At 41.7% G+C, this 25,601-nt stretch overlaps 1 protein-coding gene and 1 pseudogene across 2 annotated transcripts; one reads left to right on the top strand and one right to left on the bottom strand.

Moving 5' to 3' along the window:
* The first annotated feature begins 5,623 nt into the window (after positions 1-5,623).
* Positions 5,624-25,236, top strand: GTPBP10 (GTP binding protein 10). Of its 2 annotated transcripts, XM_063147499.1 has the most exons (11): positions 5,624-5,696; positions 8,832-9,025; positions 9,121-9,212; positions 10,488-10,632; positions 12,642-12,715; positions 14,414-14,466; positions 18,314-18,421; positions 20,085-20,162; positions 22,512-22,635; positions 23,701-23,814; positions 24,052-24,118. In XM_063147499.1, the coding sequence occupies exons 1-10, from the start codon at positions 5,664-5,666 to the stop codon at positions 23,805-23,807; spliced, it is 1,008 nt and encodes a 335-aa protein (XP_063003569.1). In that variant the 5' UTR covers positions 5,624-5,663; the 3' UTR covers positions 23,808-23,814; positions 24,052-24,118. The 2 variants fall into 2 exon arrangements, with proteins under 2 accessions (XP_063003569.1, XP_063003562.1); XM_063147492.1 differs by lacking the exon at positions 23,701-23,814 and having other exon boundaries at positions 24,052-25,236.
* LOC134413456 (U2 spliceosomal RNA) lies at positions 23,016-23,159 on the bottom strand (annotated as a pseudogene).
* Positions 25,237-25,601: the final 365 nt, after the last annotated feature.

Here is a 25,601-nt window from a genome sequence, read left to right as displayed (position 1 = left end):
GGAAATTAGCGAAGTTTGCATTAGAATGCGAATTGAACAAATTTCTCTCCCATCTTTTAAGCAAATGTGGGTTTTCCAAAGGCTAAATCAGCCGTTATTCATAATTAACTGAAGCCAAATTGGGGAAAAGCAATACATTCAATGCTCCCTCCTCTGAAACCAATAACTGGTAAATGGTAAGGCTGTGCTCCGCTCCAATTCGGATCCCCGAATCAGGAGCAGAGTGACCTGATCCGCATCCACTAAGAGCGGATCCGAATCGGGTTGGGGGAGCTGCGGATCGAGGCAAAGCAGATCGCTTTGGAACAAGTTTTTAATGCTTTATGTGTGTATGTTCTGTGTTTTAGAATTTTAAATTTTGAATACTCGTTTTAATCTTAATTTTAGAATTTCTGTAAACCGCTCAGAGAGCCCTGGCTATGGGAGCGGTATATAAGTGCAATAAATAAAATAAATAAATAATTAAACTCCGAACGCAGGTAAGTGGGGGGGAGGGGGCTTACCTGGCTCCACCGCCGCCACCGCAGTCCGTCGCAGTCTGGCTTCTGGCTTGAGGCTTGGGCCTCAGTTGAAGCTGCCACCAGACCGCGATGGACACAGGTAAGTTGGGGGAGGGGGGCTTACCTGGTGTCGGCGCTGCCACTGTCCATGCGGCAGCGCCAGGTAAATGGGGGAAGGGGCTTAACTGGCTTCACAGCCGCCACCGCAGTCCATGCAGCGGCGGGCAGAAGAGCCAGGTAAGGGGGAGGGGGACTTATTCAGCCCCCATTTTGTCCCCCCTTCCCCACTTACCTGCCTCCGCCATCCTCCGCGGAGGATGGCGTAAGTAAGTGGGGAAGGGGGGGGCAAAAGTTGGGGCGAATCTCGATCCATCACCTGGATCTCGCTCCGGTCAGGGAAGGGTCGGATTGACCTGAAGCAGTTCGGGCCCGATCCGGAAGTTTTGGATCAGGCCCTGAAGCGGTTCGGAGGCCTGGTGCACAGCCCTAGTGCATGGGGTGTTTGACTATGAATGAATGCATGTGCATGTTTGCAGTATGTGGTGGGAGAGGGCTGTAGTTTTCTGTATGTGAGTTGGGGGGATGATTTGTAGGTGATTTTCCTATTAAATAATGCATTTTGACCTATAGACCTTCCTCTCCAATTTGTTTGCTATAATTGGCATGACATATATTTTGTAACAATGGCTGATAATTGTTCATCTTTCTTTAAAATCTTTTTTTTAAATTACAGGGTAGCTATTATTATTATCATCATCATCATCATCATCATCAATCTCTCTTTTCTTGGTCGTGGTGGTTTTTCTAGATGAACATGATGGGCTTTGCCAAGTCATGCTGTCTTTTACAATTCAGAAATTTCCTGACTATTGAACATGTTTCAAGTACGACTTCCTTCTGGGTGTTGATGTGAATGTATTTTAGTAGGCCTAGTTTCTGATGGTTTTCTGAATAATAATAATAATAATAATAATAATAATAATAATAATAATAATAATAATAATGTGATGCTGGTGACTGATGTGGAAAAAGGAAAGGAACATCTCATGCAAGCACTTGAGTCATTGCTGACTCCTAGAGGGACGCCTGCTTTCGCTGATGTTTTCTTGGCAGACTTTGTAGCGGGGTGGTTTGCCATTGCCTTCCCCAGTCGCAGTTACCTTTCCCCCAGCTAGCTGGGTACTCATTTTACCGACCTTGGAAGGATGAAAGGCTGAGTCAACCTGAGCCGGCTGCCTGAGAACCAGCTTCCGCTGGGATTGAACTCAGGCCACGGAGAGAGTTTTGGCTGCAGTAACTGCCGCTTACCACTCTGCGCCACACTGACTAATGGAATAATTGTGACTTTTTCCTGCTGCCACAGTTCTTTAATTTCCATAGCCAGTGTTGTATATTTTCCTCTCTTATTGAAATCAATAGGACTTGTTTCTGTTGTTTCTTTGGGCAGTTTTCTTTGGGTCCCTGATTGGGATTTCTGTTCTCTGCACACTGAGGCAGTGTAAATTCAGGAGATATTTGAATAAATATGGCTAATGAACCAGAGGCACAATGACAAATTTTTAGATTAGTTTCTCACTGATAAACCAAAAGTTGAAAGAGGTGCTAGTGAGAAGTGACTGCAGCAAGCCTTTTGGTCCATTTTGTTCCATGGCTAATGTTTGCAGAGTAATAGTATTTTATATGCTAGTTTGCTTGTTCATTGTACCAGATTTTTATGTACTTGTCAACTGCTTCATTTGTTCAGTGGTAGCAGTATGATGAAACTATGAGTATGGATATGTGAAAGGTGATGGGGAAAGAGTGTTAAATGTTAGGAAAGTTTAGACTATAGTCATCCAGTGAAGGATTTGCAGTCAGAAAAGATATTTGAGGGAAGGGGAGACTGTATCACACAGAATATAGCAAAAGATTCAAAGTGCAGCAAAAGCTACACAAGTAGGAATGACTGCAGTTAATTTCAGATACATTGAATGTCTCACTTGTTCTTTATTCCAGTGATTTTAACATTAAGATGTTATGTAGAACAGGTCTGAATTAATTGTGTGCTGTGAAATTAGACATGTGGCCAAGACCATGTTTAGGTGGGAACTCCCCCTTGGGGGCTGGGCATGTTGGTGGGCACGGCCCCGTGGGACAGCCATGTTGTCCTCCTTTTTTGGTTTCTGAAATATGGTCACCCTACTTTACTCAAAAGTAAATCCCATTGATTTCAACTGCTAACATGACCTGCTCCCCTTGGTCTGTGCTTGGAGGGGAGAAAAAGGGAGAGAAGGGTGGCTGGAAAGATTTCCTCTCTTTCTGTGCCCTTTTCCTAAGCACAGACCAAGGAGCAGCATGTCATGTTAGCAGCTGAAATCAATGGGATTTACTTTTGAGTAAAGCACTAACCCTGCCTGGAGGCTCCCTCCCTCTGTGGTTCCTCCTTAGGAAAAGGGTGCAGAAAGAGGGGAAATCTTTCCAGCCGCCCGCCCGCCCACCCACCCACCCCGTTTCTCTTTCCCGCTCCCTTTCATATCAGATCTAGGGGAGTGTCAGGCTCAACTCCCAGCCAAGGAGAGGGGAGGACGAGTAGCCACCGATCATGGCTCCTTCTCTTGGAGAAGCGGGAAAGAAAGTGAGCCGTCAAAGTGGTAGTGGTGATGGTGGTGTGCGTGGGTGCTTGCTTGCATCTTCAAGTTAATGAACTACAGATGTGCTGGTTCTCTTACTCAAAAGTAAATCCCATTGATTTCAACTGCTAACATCACATGCTGGCCTACTTTTGAGGAAAGCCCATTAAACAGAGAGTCTTACTTCTGAGTAAACACATATAGAACAATGCCCATACACATGCAGAAGGGGGAAGGGAGGTTTCAGACAGCATGGATGGAGGGGGAGTTGTCCAATTTACAACAACCAATAAACTGTAGGGGGAGGTACAAAGGAGATCAGTGGACAAGGCCACGGTGAAAACAACGTGTGAGAGTGAACCTCAGCGGGGTAAAGGCAACACACTACAGGAGAGGTGTAAGTTTGCAAGTTTTCATACAGTATATAAGCACTATTTAAACGAAGTAGGATAATTTGAGGGAGAACTACAATAAAAGGGTACGTGGGATGAAGGCTTAAGCTGGTTCTTTCTCTTTTGGTCAGGCTACAGCTTATTGGCCTCCAAACATATGCCCCAAAGTTTGGCCATAAGAGTGACACCAAAAGCCCAGCACAGAATCTAAGAGGTTGACACTATTTTGTGTTTCCTTGACATTTCCTATCAGTTTTTCTTGTTCTTACTTACAATATCAAATACAAGGCTTATGAGGAGAAAATGGTGTTGTAGTATGTAGTTGTTCCTCACCATTGGTCATATCATCTTTTGTAATGTGCATAAATCACGTTTAAATTTAGTGGTGTGACTCCAGAGTGTTCTCGCAATTGCAATACACAGGCCTAATCTACACCAAGCAGGATATTGCACTATGAAAGCAGTACGAAAGCAGTATATAAAAGGTAGGAGCCACACCAAGCAGGATATAGTGGTATGAAAGCGGTATATAGTATGTGTCATGGGCCCCAACAGTTGTCAGTGCACTTCAATACCACTATAAAGCTGTAGTGTGGCTCTTGCCAAAGCCTAGTAACACTTACAGCACAATCCTAAGAGATTGCTGCTCGATAGATAGAGGGCTCTGAAGTCGGATCCCGTTATCTATTTTATGCCCTGCCAGCAAGAGCCAGACAGGGAGGGAAGAGGACAGAGGTGGAAATGCCTCCTGTTCCTTTGGGCTCATCTAGCTGACCTCCAGAGTTGTGGACTAGATGGACCCTTGGTCTGATCCAGTACAGCTCTTATGTTCTTATAAAGTGGATTATAACCCTCGAAAATGCATGCTGCTATTATTATTACTACTACTACCACTACTACTAATATTTAAGGTGTCCCAAGAAGCCCTTTCTTGTTTTTGCAGAAACAGACTAACAGTCAGCACACTGGAAATTGTCACCTCAGAATAAAAACGACAAAACGCTTTGTGGCATTTTAAAGACTAAAGGGTGTATTCTGCCAGAATAAATGTGTTAGTCTTTAATGTGCCCCAAGAAGAGTCTTGGCTGGTTTTGATGAAACACTATCCCCAGAATAGTTGTTTTAAACGGATATTGTCTGTTTTTGTTTGTATTTTATGCTTTTTATGGTTTTAAATTTTGTATATTTGTTTTTAATGTTTAGTTTTTTAACTTTTGTAAACTGCCCAGAGAACTTCAGCTATGGGGCAGTATATAAATGAAATAAATAATAATGATGATGATGATGATGATGATGATGACTAAAATGACAAGCCCTCTAGAAATTGTGTCCTATCCCCAGAATAGTTGTTTTAAACGGATATTGTCTGTTTTTGTTTGTATTTTATGCTTTTTATGGTTTTAAATTTTGTATATTTGTTTTTAATGTTTAGTTTTTTAACTTTTGTAAACTGCCCAGAGAACTTCAGCTATGGGGCAGTATATAAATGAAATAAATAATAATGATGATGATGATGATGATGATGACTAAAATGACAAGCCCTCTAGAAATTGTGTCCTAGAAGTGAGTGCCATTGAACTTGGACCCGGGGTAGAGGATGGACTTCCCTCTGGGTAGACTCTCATAGGTTTGAGCTGCTAGTAAAAATCCATCCATACGCTTGACGCAGTGGAGGCTGGTGACTCCGATTTCGGTGGGGCAACGAATCCACTCAGGGCGTTAGTCAGAACCTGCCAGAACTCTAAAGGAGCTCTCCAAGGTGCTGAGCCTATTTTGGGGATAGGGTTCGGCACTTTAGATAGCTCCTTTAGCGTTCTGGCCAAAATGGCTTCAGAGCCCCACTAGCCTCCACTGGCTTGAGGTCTAAGAAGAGGCGCGCCGCACCTCAGGCCGCTTTGCGGCCGCGCGCATTTTCTGCCACCGCCACCCAGCGTCATTGAGGCGCCAAACGTACATCCCCGGCGAGGCACTCCCGCCACGCCGCATCCCCTTCCCGGGCGCGCTCGCTTCGCGCTGTGCTGGGCTCCCCCGTCTTCTCCGCTCCGCCTCTCGGCTGGGCGGGCGCGGCGGCGTGGCGTCACTAGCCTGCGCCGCCTGCCTCCTTGCCCGGCCCTGCGCGCGCTCCAAGCAGAAAGGAGGCTCTCTGGCGCTTGGTCTATAGCATGGTGTGGCTCAGCCGAGCTCTCCTCAGGCAGGTTAGTGCGCAACCTCCCGCCGCTCTTCTCGCCACCCGCCGTCTCGGGGTAAAGAGCGATGGAGGCGCTCGCCCGGGTGCCCAGTGGTGGGGGATAACACTGAATATTTGGTTAGGCAGCTTCCCCAGGTTGGACTTCAGCTCCCATCAGCCCCAGCCAGCAGGCCAGTGCTCAGGAATGCTGGGAGTTGTAGTCTAAAAGTTCTGGAGGCTATCAGGTTGGGAAGGCTGAAGTTAGAGAGAGATGTTTCTCTTTTTCTCATAATGGATCATTAGTTCCCTTCCCGCATACTAATTTGTATCTAGTGCTAGTCTAACTTAAGGCCCATGTGTTTCAATGTGTCTACTCTAAGTAGGACTAACCATGCACACAGCCCACTGAGCATTTATTAAAATATAAGAACAGAAAACATACACGCCTATATATAGTACTCCTCATTGTTTACCTTTTTTCCCACCTCCATGTGTGTGTGTTTCCCAACTGAGGATAACTTTTATGTATTTTTTTTTGTTTAAAGAGGTTTTATATGAAGATTTTTTTTATCAAAAATGATCCCAGTTTGCAGTAAAACTATAGTGTACCATCTACATAAAAGCTACCAAAAAATAAGTAAAATAACAGAATGGGGTCTAAAATACCTAAACGTCCCAGAACAATATAGACATTTCTGCCTGGCACCTAAAGTAGGCGCTGGGCAACCCTCTCTGAGGAGAGAGTTCCACATACGGCACATGTAATGGCATAAACTTTTGTGGGACGAGAATCCACTTCATGCGTCTAATGAAGTGGACTCTAGCCTGTGAAAGCTTGTGCCACAATAAATCTGTTAGCTTTTAAAGCATCGCAGATCTCTTTTTTTTTCATACTTACAGTGCTACACACTCATAATAAAAATGTTACAAATATTATGTATGTAATTGCTGTGTGAAACCCCAACATAGAACAAGTAATTAAACTATGAAACCAAAGAAACTAGTGCATATAGTATTGCTTGAAATCTATAATTCCAGAACATAATCAAAGTAGTTTGTAGCTGCAAAAAAAGCAAATGTTATCTTGGGCTGCATTAATGGAAGTATAGTTTCCAAATCATGTGAGGTACTGGTTCCCCTATATTCAGCACTGGTTAGGCCTTATCTTGAGTATTGCATCCAGTTCTGGACACCACATTTCAAGAAGGATGCAGACAAGCTGGAGGGGGTTCAGAGGATGGTCAGTGGTCTGGAAACAAAGCCCTATGAGGACAGACTGAAAGAACTGGGCATGTTTAGCCTGGAGAAGAGTTGGGGAGACATGATAGCACTCTGCAAATACTTGAAAGGTTGTCACACAGAGAAGGGCCAGGATCTCTTTTCAATCATCCCAGAGTGCAGGACAAGGAATAATGGGCTCAAGTTACAGGAAGCCAGATTCCAGCTGGACATTAGGAAAAACTTCCTGACAGAGCAGTACAACAATGGAACCAATTATCTTGGGAGCTCGTGGGCTCTCCCACACTAGAGAACTTCAAGATACTGCTGGACAGCCATCTTTCAGTTTTGCTTTAAGGTGGATTCTTATATTGAGCAGGGGCTTGGACTCAGCCTTATAGGCCCCTTCCAACTCTACTGTTCTATGATTCTATGAATAGATTTCCCTTTAGATGGCCTCGCTGATATGTTATAGCAACATCTCAACTTCTAAATAACTATAACAGCATTACCTGCATTGCTGGGGTATGCGTTTGTAAAGTTGATATGACCATGATGGTTGAAACAAAAAATAAACAATTTGTTTATTGCAACATTTATAGGTTATTAATGTGATGTCCAAACCCAGGCATTTGGGGTTGTTTGTGGGTGAAACAATCCCAAGTTAACCCAAGAACAAACCATAGGTTAATTAAATGACAAATTGCTGCCAAAAGCCACTGTTATATCCGGACAGGGCCAGAGCCATCAGTAGCTACTGACAGATTTATCCTCTGGTAATTTTTCCAATCTCCTCTTCATGCCATCCAATTTGGCAGCCATCACTACATCTTGTGAAAGCAAATTGCATAGTTAAACTGTGTGCTATGTGAAGATCTGAGACATATATTCCCTGAGACCTTTGGCCTGATGGCCATCAGCTAACACCTTAATGTTAGGTTTGAGCCTGATTAGCACTTTTTTGAGAATACTTAGTCTCAATGAAAGTGCATAGAAGATGTTTTGTCCCAAGCAGGGAGAAGGCATTCCTATTGGTTTCTCTTTGCTATTTGTCATTTTTAAGGGCCTGGAAGAGAAGCCTAGCATTTGGGATGCTGTCATTTGGGCAGGGTGAACCATATGCAACAACTCTTCTCCTCTGGCTGTCAAAAGCCATTGCAAGAGAGGAGAACAGGTGGCCTAAAAATTTAGATACCCTCTATTTGGCCCCAAAAGTTCTGAATGTCCTCAGTATTTATAGATTGTGCCGTTGGAGGTCCATATGATCCTGGTTTAGAATAACCATATAAATATTTTATTATATTTCTGTTATGAACTGGTGTAGTGCAGTAATGATTAGACTGCTGAACTGGGGAGACCTGAGTTCAAATCCTTGCGGAGTAGTAAAGGTTGCTGGGTCTGGTACTATGTATCAGACTTGGATTGTTGTCAAGTTAAAATGAAATTAGGCTATGTATGCCAAACTGAGTTCCTTAAAGAGATGGGGGATGTAACATAAATAAAGTTGCCAGTGTTTTCTCTAGCAGGCTCTGGTGTGGATTCGCTCTTATGTAGGAGAATGGTTGTCATTTACTACTATGGAGAAAAGTAAAGCACGATAGTTGGAAACAACATTGAAGTGAAGGCAAATCACTATGAGCAAGGGCATACCTAGCCCTTGCTCACAGCAGTCCTAGACCAGGGTGGGCAGATCTCCAAATGTTTTGATTTTCTACTCTGAGAAATCTCTGCCAACATGGCCAATGGTCAGGAATGCTAGGAATTGAAGTCTAAATCATCTAGAGATCAACTTTCTGCCCATCCATGTCCTAGTAGGGATTGCTTCCTTCGAGGGGATTCTTGTAATACACGGGCCTACCCTCTGCTCATCCTCTCACTCTTCATAATGAGAAGTGATTTATTGGTAAACCTGTAATACCAGCATTTTTCTGTATTCTTTTGGCAGTATGGCAGATTTATGGATGACCTAAGGATCTATGTGAAAGGAGGAAGTGGCGGAATGGGCTTTCCTCGATTTGGTGGGGAAGGGGGAAAAGGCGGTGATGTCTGGCTGGTAGCTCACGAAAAACTGACCTTGAAGAGGATTAAAGATCGATATCCAACGAAACGGTTTGTGGCAGGAACAGGAGCCAACAGTAGGTGAGTACTTCTCAGTGATTGAGAATGAATGTGGAGCAATTCTTCATGCCCTAGAAAACAATCTTGTAATGTTTGCTTTTTTTTTGCCCCTCAAGTATTGCTGCACTAAAAGGTGCTACTGGAAAAGATTGTGAAGTAAAGGTGCCTATAGGAATATCAGTTGCTACAGATGACGGAAAACTGTTTGGTAAGGATCCTTTGGCTCTTTACCTGTATGTCATTATAAGAAATCAGAAGTATGGCAGCTGTGTGCTTAGCAAGAATTTGGCATGCATGTCCTCACACTAAAAGGTTTTTATGTTAAGGAACATAGGAAGAGCCATGTGGGATCAGATCAAGGGACCATCTAGACCAGCATTGTGTTTCCACAATGGGCAACCTGTTGCCTGTGGAAAGCCCACAAGTAGGACATGACTGCAATCTTCCCTCTCTTTTTCCCTTGCAGCTGGCATACATATAGGCACACTGCCTTTGATACCGAAGGTAGTATATAACCATCAGGAATAATAGCCACTGGTAGCCTTTTCTTCCATTAATTTGTCTAATCCCCTTTAAAGCCATCCAGATTGGTGGCCATCACTACATCTTGTGGTAGTGAATTCCATAATTAAAAAATATGTTTCGTGAAGTACTTCCTTTTATCTATCCTGAATCTCCCACCAATCAGCTTCCTGGAATGAGCCCTTTGGGTTCTAGTATTATGAGAGAGGTAGAAAAACATTTCTCTATCCACTTTCTCCACACCATTTATAATGTTGTACCTACTGTGAGATATGCGTTGTCAAGCCAAATGGAAACTTCAACACTGCAGAATCTCCTATGTGGAAATCCCCCCAAATCTTGAAGATTTAACATCAATTGTATGATTTTTTTTCCTGAGGCTGCAAATAATGGCTTAATTGGGGTGTGCTTTCCACTCAGCCAATGTAGCATCACAGATTGAAATTTGGCTGACATCAGGGGTCTTTTACAGGTGCTGCAGGCATATATGCTGTTGTAGATGTTTATGAAGAGTTCATAATTCCCAGAAGCAGTTTACTATCTGCTGATTAACAGAGATGCTATATTTGCTTTGACTGATGTGTGTTCGCCTACGTACTGTTTGTTTTCTTGGAAGTAAGTTACACTTTGTTCAATGGGACTTACTTCCAAATGAGTATGAGTAGGATTTCACCTTTAATATAAATAATAGTTTCACAGACCCTTTTGGAGCCTACAGATTATCATTTTTTAATTATAGTTTTGCTGTACATCGTGTTCATTAGCTTTGCAGTGGGGAGGAAGGGTTATAGCGAGTTTGGTACCACAATTGTGGATTTCTTGATGTTCGTTGCTGCTTTAAAAAGAATCCCATGCCAAACAAATATGTAATGTTAAGTTAGAAGTTGAAAAAATGACTGTTAATGGATGCTAGGAAAAAGCCATTATTATTTTCAGATTGTTGTGCGATCTTCATTTTTAGGGGAACTTAACAAAGCAGGAGAAAGACTGTTGGTGGCACGTGGGGGAATTGGCGGATGCATGATTACAAATTTCTTGCCCACCAAAGGTCAAAAACACACGATTCATCTTGATTTAAAACTAATAGCAGATGTCGGCTTAGTTGGGTAAGTCTTTGATCCTGAAAATTGTATTCTGGAGTCCCACTGAAGTGATTGCTCCTATATTATAAATATTCATGTATGTGCTACATCCATTTTACTTCAAATAGACATAGGTTTAGGAAATCCTAATCACTTCCTGTTTCTGATTTAACTTGTGAACCTGAATCCTTGTATAGGTTTTGCACAACAACGAACTATAGCTTTATACAAAACTAAAGCAAGCTTGGTGGTGGATATTCAAGACTGTGTCACAGAAATATTTTTGGCTTTGTGAAGGATTTCAACCTCTTCCCCCCCCCCCCGCCCAATTCTATCTCAAACTTTGGGGTCGTTGTAGAATACAGGAGGAAAAAAATAATTCCTAGGGAGTCATGGAAACACATCTGTTTTCTTTTGTTGAACTGTTGAGTCAAATTCTGAAAGCTTGTGCTTTGATCTCACTCTGAATTTACTTGTACATCTCTGTATGTACATAAGTGCTTTATCATTAGATCTCTCAGACAAAAATCATATTCTCTACAGAAAGGAGGTAGGGGGAAGCATTAGGTTGAAAAACAGTGAAACAGCATCCTTATATGCATTTCAAAGTGAGTACGTCTAGTTCAGATATAATAAAATTCTTCTTGAAAAGGTATGGTAACTTTTCAAATGGCTCTCATCGCATTACCTTGACTCCACTAATGTCCCGAAACCCCCCCATCTCGTTAATCCGCAGTGAATTATGACTCCCTTCAGCGTGTCATATCCTTGTCACTGTCTCTGATGCTTTTATAGTTCTGTTCACAAAGAGATTGATATGTAATTGAGCAATCGCTCTTTCATATATGCATTTTTAAAAAATGGTGTTTACTTCAATCAAACATGGGCTGGGTGTTCTCTGTCTCAATTACAGTCCAAACTTGTGCCGAGAGAGACTACCACAGGTACACAGCAGTGAATTTCACAGATATCATTGAGCTCTCATCCATATTTTTAAAGGGGCAAACACAACCAAAGTATCCTACTATCTCCAGGAAAAATGGCTTGTTAGGACCCCCATGTTTCTTGAGCTGGCAGGCCTATTTAAACTATAACAGTTTCTTCTATCCCCCCCTTCAAAAAAAAAAAAAGCTTAAACAGTTTACAATGTGATGTCACTTCTCCTGAATTTGTTTGTTTTTTAAAGTAAGAGAATTGGTAGAACCATTTTTACTCATTTTTTCCTGAGTTACCCCAAACACACACACACACACACACATACGTCTCTCCAGTCTTGACTCCCCTGCGGTACCGTGGCTTCTCAATATTGTGAATGTACAGCATATAATGTTATTAAGCTTGAAATATTGCGCAAGAAATATAATTAGTTCACAAGAAATAGAATTCGTACACAAGCTGCCTTGAGAGCCATTTTCTGAGTGGGGGTACAAATCAAATAAATAAATTATCTGCTCGTCTTTGCAGATGAAACAATATTCACTGGAGTAAAAATTTAAAAAAAAAATTGGCAAGGAAATGTTTTATTGTTCTATCATATGTAAATGATAGTGTAGCATTAAATCAGGGGTGGGTAACTTTGGAGGGTCCAGGGATCAATTCATCCTCCTGCCCCTGGAACCTACCAGGGGTCTCTCTCTCTCTCTCTCTCTCACACACACACACACACACCTCTGCTGGCACTGAAATTGACACCACATTTAAGCACCAAGAAAATATCCTACATTTTTACTTTAAAACAAAGCACATGGGGAAGATGCATTTTGTTTTATTGCAAAATTGAACTCCCACAGCCCCAGAGGAAGGCAGCTTTGCATTGGAAGAAGGCAACCACTCCCTGCACACATTGATTGAAAGCAAAAATGCAACTGTTTTTCACATGCCCAAATTTGGCAGCAATTCAACAGTGTAGGGGCAGCCATTTGGAGGCTGTTTGGGCTACAAAAAAGGACAGGGGCATATGTAGTCCACAGGCCATATGTGGTCTCCCCCCTTCCTGCACAAAATGATAATTCTGTAATTTCTGCTTCTTTCAGATTTCCAAATGCAGGAAAGTCCTCTTTGCTAACCAAGATTTCTCACGCAACACCTCAAATTGCAGACTATGCCTGTGAGTAGGAACTGTCCCTTTATTAGCATCAGCATCCTGTTCTTAAATGCCTCTGCATCAGTGTTTGCATTGTGCAACTCAAACACCTTGAAGGTGTAGGATATTTCTTTTCCAGCAATAGCCTGTTGCAATTGGAGCGTGGGGTGGGGTGGGGGGAGACATGGGAGTGTGTTTGGGAAGTGTGGGCGTGCAATGCTGAGTGTGGTTGGGGACACATCTGTCAGAGCTCATGTCTGTCAACTACCAAGGTTTTCAGAGTATAATTGTAGAGAAGTATCTTGCTGTCTCCTTACATTAATACTTTTGCAAATGCATATTGTACTCCTAAAAATCAATGTACTGCTTGATTATATGATCCACTATAATAGTGTCATGTTCCCCAGCCTTGACCTGTCTTGTGGCTCCAAGAAGAACTCAGTGGCAGAGGAGATTCGCTCTATTAATCCAACTCCTGCTATGCCAGGGCATTCCAGGCCAGAGGATGTGCCTCCTCAGATGCAGAGGATATTTTTTTCTTTTACAGCCTTCACCACCCACACCCCATAAGCACCAGCAGCTACAAATCAGGCAGTAGCCCTTTAAGAAACAAATTGCTTCTCTGAGGGGGTGGAGCTAACTGCAGCTCTTGAGCTGCTGGCCTTTAGAAGATTTCAAAAGCATTTGACTGTTGCTGAGTCAGCAGCTCACCTTGACCAAGTCTCATCTAACTTGGAGCTGGCCAAGGTCCTGAAAGACCCTGCCTGGGCTAACTTTCTCCTCCATCAGATGAGCGTTTTATTGCACACTTGTTACTGGGCACTCATGGATTTTTGTGGGTCCCTCTCACATCGTCGTCATCTGCCTCCCGCCCCTTCTAGCCTTCTTTGCGCAACAAAAAACCACCCCAGTAAGTCTGACTTATTTTTTGAGACAGAACTTGCTGCTATCCCCTGCTGTGTGAAGGAGAAGCAGCGTGATCAAAACAGCCCACTGAACAGGCCATGTGCATGTTGTTTACTTCCTCTTTCGAAAGAGGAAGTAATGAGGGACAAATGCACAGATGGAGAAGCGATGGTAAAGAAATGCAATTTCCCCCGTGTGGTGATGCTCTTTGCCTTGCTATTCAGCACACCAAACCTAAACCCCACTTGACCTGACCTGATTGGATGTGACCAGACTTGCCCTGACAGTGGTCTTGTATCAACCCTACTTCCTTGTATTTGCCTTGCTGGGCTCCTTGAACCAAGTCAGAGAGGACAAATGGTGGCTAACACAGTGATGCGGTGTCATCGCAATCCTCTGCCCTCGCACCAGCCACTAAGAAAACAAAACAATACCAGTAGGAACAAGATATTTATGTAACAACATTGAGTGTCACTCCCATAGTGTTCCTGGTATCTCCTCTGCAATAGTCACGATTGTGCTTGCTGACAATGCACCCCAAATAATAATAATACAACATTTCTTTGGTTTTCTTTGTATCCTCTAATGTAAGCAGCACTGAATATCTGTGGGAAACTAATGCTGTCTCTGTCTGTCCTCACTGCCAGCCCCACAATTCAAGAGGTTGTTTTTGAGAAAGCAGGGGTATTCCTGTATTGCCAGCTTTGGACCCTTCTTTTCAAAATAAATAAGTGTGTCGAGCAGAGGCATAGAAGCCCGCAGTAAAGTTCTAAAGTGCTTCACACAACAATGTTAACTTTTTCCTCTTTTCCACAGTCACAACAATAAAACCTGAACTTGGAACAGTGAAGTATGCTGATTTCAAACAGGTTAGTTCCCAAAACTAAGATTGTATCAAAGATGTTGTCATGGAGAAATCCTTTTTCGGTTGCCTTATGCAGCCCCAATGACATATAACTTAAAACCAGTGGAGGCTGGTGGCTCCGACGTCAGTGGGGCAGTGAACCCACTCTGGGTTTCAGTCAGAACTATGAAAGAGCTACCCAGGGTGCAAAACATCCTGGCTTCCCTATTGGTTAGTCCCTAAGCTGCTAGGCACACTAAATCACAACACCTCGGCTTGATTAGCCAGGAGGCCCAATGCAGCATCTCAGCTCCAAAGTGTAATTTTTGAAGAGGCTTTTCCCATGAGAAGCCTTCAAAAATCACCTATCCTGGTCTGCTTTTTTTAAGCAGGCTGCTTTTCTAGTTTGCTAACTTTCTGTGACTTTCAGCTAGATCAGCAAATTGACATCAGTGCAGATCCAAAATAAAAAAAAATTGAGTTTCTCTTTGTAATTTGACTGTTCCTATTGGGGCATTTTCTCTTGACATTTTAAAATTTAATTTAGGGAGAAATTCTATGGCCCTGAGATATTCTCAGGGGCAAAAAGGATAGTTTGGATTCCCTGACCTGAGGTCGGGAGCCAGCGCTCTGACCTCAGAGGAGTGAATGGAGCTCCTACCTCCCCACTTCCCTCTAATAGCTGGTGTGGAAAGAACCATGCCGGCTGCTCTCCAAGGTCAGGAACTCGACCTCGGAGGAGGGGGAGAAAGGGGCGTTTCAGTGAGCAGAGGAGGGGGAGGAGACTGGAGACCCCAGGAGACAAGTTATCCTGAAAGCTCTCCTGGCTCCTTCCCCTCCGAGACATCCCTGTTAGGCGGGCAAAAAAGCCTCTGCTGCTTTTCCCTGTTCTGCATAGGATGATCATAAGCCTCTGTGTTTGGGGTGTTAGATCATCAAGGGTGCAGTCTATAGGAATGTGCCCTTAAATGTTCTGAACTGGTGTTATCTGCATGCTCAGTAATATCCCATGTACCTACATGTTTGAGTTACATTATTGGACAGAAGAAAACAGATTAGTTGGCAAAATGGAAAATACATCAAACCCAATGGCATGGTTCAGGCAATCAAATCTTGTCTTATTAAGCTGAGCATTTTGCCAGCAGACACGGTCTCTTCACTCCTCCGTTCATGATGAGAGCAATCAAATGAGAAAGTCTCTAACTAACCATAGCTTCTCTTTTTTTTTTACAAACCAGGAAATTATGGTTACTAGCAACAGAACTAGCCAGGATATTAAACCAGCTTCAAACTATGTTTTAAGATCCTGGCTTGGTCCAAAGCTTGTAACTGTAGTTTCCTAGTTTCAGTGAAATAGAAAACTATGTTTAGAGATTTTCTGCTTTAACTATAGTATGCTGTGTACACAAGCAAAATACTCATCCATATCTTGGCTTACTAAATCAACATGATCCTCTGAATGCAGCTAAAGCTAGCAGATGCCATAGACCTGGACCTCTGATGCACCCTCCTAAGCAATCTCTGAACATGATTTTTACCTTGAAGAATAGCCATCGAGACCTCTGGTGGCACTGAAAGTGGTAAATTCCTGAGAAGGGGGCCAGGCCCTGTCAAATGAACAGGTTCATTATAGATGTACACTGCTTTTACTGTGTTCTTTTCACCCAAAGTAACTGCTTTTTATATACTTTTAAAAATGGTTCATCCAAGTTAATTTAGTCAACATATCATGTTTCAATATAGAAAGCTGTAAAGCTAAGAATGGCCTAATGGCCACTGTTTCTATTTCTTTATCTTTCCACCTTTCTGAAAATTTCTAAACACAGGCCTTGTAAAACAGTTTTAACATTGCCCATGGTTAGGGAAATTATGTTTGTAAATATGAAGTCCGTAGTACTAAGTTTTGATGAAGAATTGGGGGCTGTGTTTATAAGGCTTTCAAACATATGATTCCACACAACCCCATTTTTACTTTGATGTCCAAAAATCTATAGCTGGCACATGAGAGTAATCTTGAAATATCACTCTGAGATGAAAGGCTTGCATCAAGAGGTGTCTTGACAACGTCAGTTCAACAACAAAGTTCAAAAATGTGAAATGAGTAAAAGTGCTTTTCCTCCTGCAACCAGGAAAGAGAGGGCTTGGCAGATTATGCTTTAATCTTTGTCCATATAGATTATACGAAATGAATAAAAATTGTGATGTTGTCCTCTATGAGCAAGCTTGCCTGTGCAGTTTTTACTTTCAGAATCTTGGTGGATTCTTTTAAAATACTCCTTCAATCCCATTAAGTATCTGTACAAGCCTCTTAGCACAATTATTGTAGTTTGTAGCGGGCATAAAATTAGAACTAATTAACACAATTTTTCATCCATATTTCTCCCACCCTTCTCCATGTACACAAAACTGCAGCATTGTCAATGACCCTTTGTAGGCCAGGTTTTGAGGCTTGCAGATTAGGTGATAACTGCCCTTCTTCCGACAACTCAGAACTCTTGTGACCTATGCTACAAGATTCAATTGACTTCATCAGATAGCCTTGAGAATGCTATCTTGAATAAGCACCCAAATAAGCATGCTGTGACACAGATGTAATGACTCCAAAGCATCATTTGAAGGATCGTGCGGCCTCCCCCCCTTGTATATATCTTCCCTTTGTTTCCTGTTTAGCCCTAACTGTAGCTTGCTGTGTCAGCTAAATTTGCAAACTATGGTTAGCGCTTAGGATGACCAGATAAAAAGGAGGAAAGGGCTCCTGTCTTTTTAATAGTTGTATAGAAAAGGGAATTTCAGCAGGTGTCATTTGAATGCATGCAGCACCTGGTAAAATTCCCTCTTCATCACAGCAGTTAAAGCTGTGACCAGATACAAAAGAGGACAGGGCTCCTGCAGCTTTAACTGTTGTGATGAAGAGGAAATTTTACCAGGTGCTACATGCATACAAATGACACTTGCTGAAATTCCCTTTTCAATACAACAGTTAAAGATATCTCCTGTTAAAGGCTCCTCCCTGCCCTTCTTTTCATATGGTCATCCTATTAGTGCTTCCCCTCCCAACCAGAATCAGATCTGACTTCCCAAGTAGAAACCATGCTTTGAAGTGCAAACATCATGGCAAATGAGGGATGGTGCTAAACAAGAAAGAGAGAGAAGTTGAACCCAAGCCACAGCTTGTTCATTATCCTCCAAACCATGTTAGAGGAGAGGCATATTATTAAGTCAGATCATTCTAATGGGAACTTAGCAAAAACAATGTTTGAGGAAAAAGCTAAAGCAAATCTTTCTTGTGTCTGTTTCATTTTATGCTACTTGTTACAGAACAGAAAATCTTTGATCTCACCCCAAGTGTACATTTTTATTTTTTATTTTTTTGGCTGTGTTTACATTAGCACAGTTTTTGCAATCGGGCCAGGTAAAAGTACTTGCAGTTACTTGCAGGCATTACTAGTTCTTGCAAAACAGGTGCTCATTCTCAAGCACAGACTTTACAGTTATATGACTTCCAACTTGAATTCTGCATGCTACTGCAATACCCTAAACCTGCACCTTATTTTTTTTTCCAAACTGAAGCCAATTGAAACTTAGGAAGGGAAAACTTCTGCCATGTATGTGGCTATGTACCTTGGTATATAGTAGAAAGCTGGCTGTTATTGTGAGGGGGGCTTCATGCGTGTGTGTGTTTAGCCACACAAATCCCGTTTTAAGCCTCTTCTAGTAATTAAGTTGTCTTGGAGTACATAGTTGCCAAATTGAAGCTCTTGATCTGTAGTGGAAGTACACTAACAACTTTGGTACCACCTTGAGTGAATTAATGAGGCTCAACCATTGTTTCTGTCTTTTGAAGGAGATTTGCTTTTTATTTTCCCTCCTAGATCACAGTTGCTGATCTTCCAGGATTGATTGAAGGTGCCCACGCTAATAAAGGAAGAGGCCACAATTTCTTGAAGCATGTGGAAAGAACAAAACAGCTTCTCTTTGTTGTAAGCACACACTGTTGCTTGGTTTCCTGTCAGGTTTCGGGTGCCTCATTTAATTTAGGCTCTGTGTGTCTAAAGGAATAACCATGGTAGCTACCATGGAATGTCTGATTGTTACATCATACCCTGGTATTACTGGCATGAAAAATTAGGGTGACCATATGGAAAGAAGGACAGGGCACCTGTACCTTTAACAGTTGTGTAGAAAAGGGAATTTCAGCAGGTGTCATTTGTATGCATGCAGCACCTGGTGAAATTCCTTCTTCCTCACAACAGTTAAAGCTGCAGGAGCCCTGCCCTCTTTTGTATCTGGTCAAGAGGGCAGGCCTCCTGCAGCTGTAACTGTTGTGAGGAAGAGGGCATTTCACCAGGTGCTGCATGCATACAAATGACACCTGCTGAAATTCCCCTTTCTATATCACTGCTAAAGATACAGGAGCCCTTTCCTCCTTTTCATATGGTCACCCTAAATAAATGAAATTTTAACATCTAGCAGTTATGCATTTAGATCAAGGACAGCCAGATCCTACAGCAGGGATGTCAAACATCAAGCCTATGGCACCAAATCTGGCCAGCCTGAGGTCCCAATTTGTGCCTCTGAATTTCCACAGGTGGCCATGGGCCCTTCCGCTAGCCCCACCCCTTCCCCCTGATCTTTGATGGTTTCTGACATTTGTGTAGTTTGTGAAAGAGGTTAAAGTCCCCTGTCCTACAGCGTTGGAAACATGTTCGGGTATATCATTATGAAATGTTTCTGTTAACATTGATCACAGGCATATATATTTTACCAATGTGAATTCTGCACGATTAATGGCGATTCGCTTTTCAGATGAAGTAGGTTCGTGTCGTGGGACCACTAATGTATTAACACTTCTGTTATCAATGCTGCTGAACATCCCGTATAAATAAGGATTTCAGATAACTGGAAAAGCATGGAATCATTTGTACTGAATTGTGTAGTTAGTAAAGGGGAAAGGGGCTACTTGTGATGTAGTTCTAATAAGACCCAGACAAAAGCAAACTGTGTGGAGGGCTTACCCTAGAATGAATGCAGACCAGGGGTGGGGAACCTCTTCCAGCCCAATGGCTGAATTGAAGGCTCTCTCGGGGGGCTACATTCCAGTGGTGGGCAGCACAGAAGGCAAAGGGGGTGGGGCCAGAAATACAAAATATACCAGCATGTTTTGCTTAAAGCGCTTATTGCCAGTAAATAAGCTTTAGGACAGTTCCCCCCCTTCTATCTTTTAGAAGGGGGGAACTACACAATAACTGGTAAACGCCGAACCATCAGTGGCTGGGGGAAAGGGGTCGTGGCCAGGGGAAAGCCACGTGGCTCTCTGGGGAACCCAGACGGTTAGATTGGGTCCCCTAAGAGAACTGTATTTGGTTCCTGGGCCTGAAATTCCTCCACCCTTGATGTATACAGAGAGTTATGGAATAGAAAAAAATAGGCAACTGGATTAATGGTTTCTTTCACTTGGGAACCGTACAGAAATATTAGAATAGATCCTATTTCCTGAAAATACAGTTTTGTTTATGAATGTATAATAACTACCTCATTAGCTTCCCTTCACCCTTGCCCATCATCCTGATAGCGTTATGGCTAGTGAAGAATAATATGAGGAAGCATCTGATTGTGTGTGATTTTTTAAAATTAATTTTTCAGGTCGATGTAGCCGGTTTTCAGCTTTCTTCTGAAACGCCATTCAGAACAGCCTTTGAAACTATAATACTATTAGCAAAGGTAAAGGTGGTGGTCCTTTTATTTATGAATGTGATTTTTACATATTGGCTGTGTTCAGACAACACAATAGTCAGTGGTGGGTTAATAGTCAAATCCACGGTTGATTATCAAGGGGGTTCTCCTCATACGACATGATTATAATCAACCATGGTGTGGATTAAGGCCAGCATCGAGTTGACTATGTTAGTCAACAGTGTGTTTGCTTGACACAATCCCCCGCCCTCTCTCCCCCCCCCCAGTCCTCCTGCTGGTATCCCATCAGCCATTGCAAGTTCTGCCAGCTAGGCTAGAGCAGCAGGTTCCGCTTCGCTCACTCTTGCCAGGGGGTTCTGTAGTCGCCAAAAATAACCATGCGCGACAAAATAGTCACTGGTGCCTGACACATGACACGATAACCAACAGTTGTTCAAATAATCAACTCGGCACAGCATTGGTTATTTGCATTGGTTATTTCGGCTGAATCACTAACCTTGGTGTGAAAATGTCCCGACAGATGACACAATAACCAACTATTAACTATTTAACTCATTGTTGGTTATCGTGTCACTCAAGCCCAGTCATTGTAACACATGAATGTTCCATCACAAAAGATTATATAAAGCTTGGATTTGAAATCTTTTTCTGTAGAGCAAACCTATGAAAATTATAGACTTGGGAATTGTCAGCAAGGCTTTGTTGTTGTCTCAGATGTCTGAGGTTTGGAATGGTCCAGATATTACAAGGGAGTGCAGATAATATATTGTTAGGCATTTTGTTCCTTATTAACTTCATTTTCCATCAGTAAACAAAAAAATCATTTTCAGGTGGAAGTGAAAAACAAAGGCATTTTAGTCTTCAAATTCTCTTCCTCTTATTAACTAGAAAATAATCCGTTAACAAAATCTATGGTGCAGAGTGATAACTGTCTCCATGAATTCCAAATTTATTATCTTTTCAGGAATTTGTAATTGAGAGACTCATGTACTCCCAGGTTGTACAATGACACATTTTAAGTTGACTTCATATGCTTATTCCACCATGTGCATCATAAAATTAAGAAGATGCACATCTACTAATTCAATTGTGATTCTTTATACTATATTCCAAGAGTAGTAGTGTGGTGCCCGCAGGCACCAATGCACCTCAAAATACCTTTCTATTTGTTCACTGAGGTACTTTCCCCTCTCATTTTTTATTAACACATTTTCTTACCAGCAGCTGGAATTGGTGTGAAATAAGTTTCTGTTCTGAAAACTGGGTTCACAGGAGTTGGTTAGTGTGTTGAGGCCCATACTCCACCTCTGCCTTGTGCTCAGTCTTTTGGGCAGGCTACTTGTCCTTTGACACCCCTCCCATGACAGCCATTTTGTGATGGTGCCCAGGACAGTTGATCAAATTCCCAATTATGCCCATGGCCCAAAACGGTTGCCTACTCCTGTTATGTGCACCCATAGTGGACCTTAAGGCATGCAACCCAACAGGCTTTATCCATAACCTATCTTTCCAGCATGCTTCCCACAGAATCCTGAAGATCCTCTAGATATTCTGGGAAATGATCCACTAATACAAATTCACTATGCTTTGGTGCATTGCTATTTCTCTATGCCTGTGATCTGAAGTACAGCTACTATCTTTGCTAATCATTCGAAATGCAGAAAATTACCCAAAACTTCCACAATACGTTTTGTCCAAGATTTTACCTGCAGTATAATTCTAAACCCCAGTAACTAGCAGTGTCACTTAAATAAATATTAATTAATTAATAATCCAGCTATCAATGAATTTGCATATGCAAAAAATCAGTTTCTTATTGAAAAGGAACACAGTTTTTTACTTCTAGAAATAATTTCATCTTGGAGCCCTAAACAGTAAAAAAGATGACACGTCCAGAGCATCTGCCACTATATAGAGAGGTTCATTCCAAACTAGCATAGCTAAGAACTGCTTTGCTGGAACGTACCAAAGCCTCCTATAGTATAGCATCCTATTCAAAATTATGGAATAGTTAAGAACTGTGCCCCTCCCCAGCAGATAGTAATAAATTGCATTCACTTCAGTAAGGCTTTCTCCTAGGAAACTGGGTATAATTGTATAAACATGACAGTTGTAGCAGCATACTACAGATACTGCAGCAGTATACAAGCACGTAATGTTTCTGTGTACTTCATTTAGATTGAAATAGGAAAGACCACGTGCCTCAGACTTGCAGTCTGTATATCTGTGGCACTGAGCTTCTGTTATTCACTGAGTTTAATTGAAATCTATAGGTGTACCCCTAGCTTAACATATCCTCCATTGTATGTATATGTTGTGTAGTAATTACTGATTTAAATGAAAGACTCATATCATGTTTGTGGTTTATGTTTGAAGGAACTGGAACTATATAAAGAAGACCTTCGAACTAAACCTGCATTGCTTGCTGTTAATAAAATGGATTTGCCCAATGCAAAAGAAAAATTGAATGAACTTATGGAACAATTGCAAAGTCCTCAAGGTGAGATAATTTTGTACAGCTCCGTTTAGGATAAGATTTTCACATCCTTTGGCACAAATCAAATGTTAATTTTCTTGGTGATAAGCATAGGGCTTGAGAGTTTTATTTGGATTTTGGAAACTTACAGCACAAACCTATGCATGTTTACTGAGAAGTAAGTCCCATTGTGTTCAGTGGGGCTTACTCCCAGGTAATATATATAGGATTGCTGATTCAGATTCCTGATCTGGTTTGAAGCTCAGCTTAGCCAGCCACATAGAGTTGTAGGCCCTGTTCAGACAACACACTAAACCAAAATGGTTAAGTATTTTGAGCTTAACGTTATAGCTTAGCGTATTGTGTGAGTGAACCATGACTTGGTGGGCTTGTTTGTGGGTCATGGTTAGGCCGCTAACCCTTTTGCAGCAAATGGTTAGTGTGTTTAATTAAAAGTTCCAAAAATCCATTTAATATATATAGTCCTCAAATAGAGGACATATCAGATATCAAACTGATAAGAACAGATACTACAGTATCAGTAGTATTAACTTTTATACATTTCTGGACCTTTTAATGTAAATTCTTAGTGTCTCTTATTTTAATTCTTTGTATTAAAACAAACTTTTACATGTGTATGGGCACCTTCTAATGAAAACCTTTTTAGTATCTATTTGTATTTTACTTCTTTGTATTGTAAAGTTTGTATGTGCTTACCTGTATGCTGGGGTATGCATTTGTAAAGTTGATATGACCATGATGGTTGAAACAACAAATAAACACTAGTGTGTTTAAACCATGTTTATGTAGCCACCATGGTTAGGAATGGTTCACACGGCACTTTAAGCCATACTGTTTCGCTCAAATGCTAAACCACCATGGCTTAGCTTGTCAGCTCAACAGGGTCAGTGTGTTGTGTGAACCGTTCCTATACATGTTTTCTAACCACTTGCTGCAAAAGGGTTAGTGGTCTAACCATTGCTTAGCTTGTTGTCTAAAGAGGCCCATAGTGAAGCCAAATGTTAGTAAAGTCTTTGAAGACTCTTTGAAAAGGGGTGGGATATAAATTAGGTGTCTCTTTGTTAGTAGTTGCTGTCAAGAAGTATTATGGGCCAGCAACCACTTCTAACTTTCTCGCAGTTCAAAAGCAAATCACCTTCACCTCCTTGGACTGGAATGTATTGAGACATCCCTGATACAAAGGTTGTATTTATCCTTAGTACCTTACACATGAAACATACTTGATAAACTTGACCAGTGAATTAGGAAGTTATGGGATGTATTGAGAAGCAATGGTTAAAGAATGATACTCAGTCCATGTAATTCCATTTAATGTTACATTTACATCATTTGTTTCTGTATGTTAATTAAATTCCATTTGTGGGAAATTTTATAGAGGCATTATATTACATAGATTAATCGCAAAGTATATAATTTCAGATTCTATGCAGTCGCTTCCAACAGATACGATTCCAGAAATCACTGTTGAGTTCAAAGAGATCATTCCCATATCCACGTATACTGGTGAAGGAATTGAGATACTAATTCAGCGCTTAAGAGAAGTACTAGATGAAGAAGCTGAGAAAAAGATTGAAGATTATCAGAAGGACCAACTTCGTGCATTGCAACTCTCAGAAACATAGTAGTTCCTTACACTCGAATTCCATTGTATGAGGATTAAGAGATCAGTATTTTCAGACCTCTGAATGCAACTGAATTTGTGCAACCCCTGATTTAGTCTCTCTTTCAAGCCGACCGTCGTAAAAGCAAAAGAGAGTATGTTGCTTTCCAGTTTCTGTGAAATACAAAATGTATATTATGATTTTTATTAGATCAATTTGTTATCAGGTGTGTGCAAGTCTATAAGTTACATAGTACTCTAAGGGTGCAAGCCTATGCATATTTAGACTGGGGAAGAAATCCTACAACTCCCAGCATGCCCCAGCCAGCCATGCATAGCATTGTGCCCTTAAGAATACATTTTAAAAGATGTAAATAAACATGAAACTATATCTAAATACACCAAGGCACTCTTTCTGTTTTCTTCACCAAATTTTTCAAGATTGGTATCCTTGTTTTGAATGAGTACATCAACGTGGGACGAGAAAGTACAAAACTACATCTGCTCACTTCCCTGAAATATTTTGGGCAGGAATATTCAAAATTACTAATAAAGCTATTTAGCAGCAACATTGCTAAGTACAGCATTGGAACATCTGTTGTGAGTGGGCTAGTGAGAGCAGAGTGCAAGGTTGCTGCTTTCTGTATTATGTGTATTCATTCCTTCTGGGAAAAGAAATTTTTTTTCCCTGGGGGCATCATAATTACAGATCATTCAGGACCCTTTTGTGGACCCAGTGCTCCAAAGATGAACAGAGCAATTGTGAAGGGATGAAACAAGATTTAACAACATTAGCAGGAAAGGGTGGGGTGGAGGAATGAGGAGATTAATGTAGGATGGCAGAGAATGCCCTTTCGTGGTTTAGATTTGTAATACATTTTGCATCAGATACCACTTCTACAACCATGGATAATCCAGATTAAACCAGCTCTCACAGAAATGCACATTTTGTGTTCAGAATAATTTGTGCCGTTTACCTAAATTGGGTATATCGCCCCACACAGAGACACACACACACACAGCACCTTTTGGCATTGAAAAGGCTGATTGGAAATGGATGCAACTGAATTGCAAAGGAGGCAAACTATACAGAAGAATAGGAGATTTTTCCTCATGTGCTGATTTCCCCACATAATAGGATCAGCAGCTGTACTGTCTCCACAAAAGGGGGTTGAACGATCTGCTATGATGCCGTGGAATAACACCACTCCTTTGCCCAGGAGCAAGATCTAGCATACACAAAAAAACGGGAAGGGGGGTGACATGCTTGCTCTCTGTTTTCACTAGTCCACCTGACAGATCTCTTGCCAATACTCCGGTCAAGGAAGCTCGTAGTCTTGGCTTTATATTTGATTCCGCACTCTCCTTT

Source organism: Elgaria multicarinata, chromosome 1, assembly GCF_023053635.1.
Source record: "Elgaria multicarinata webbii isolate HBS135686 ecotype San Diego chromosome 1, rElgMul1.1.pri, whole genome shotgun sequence".
NCBI classification, from domain to species: Eukaryota; Metazoa; Chordata; class Lepidosauria; order Squamata; family Anguidae; genus Elgaria; species Elgaria multicarinata.
Note: the sequence above shows the minus strand (reverse complement) of the source record. Positions and strands in the feature narration are given on the sequence as shown.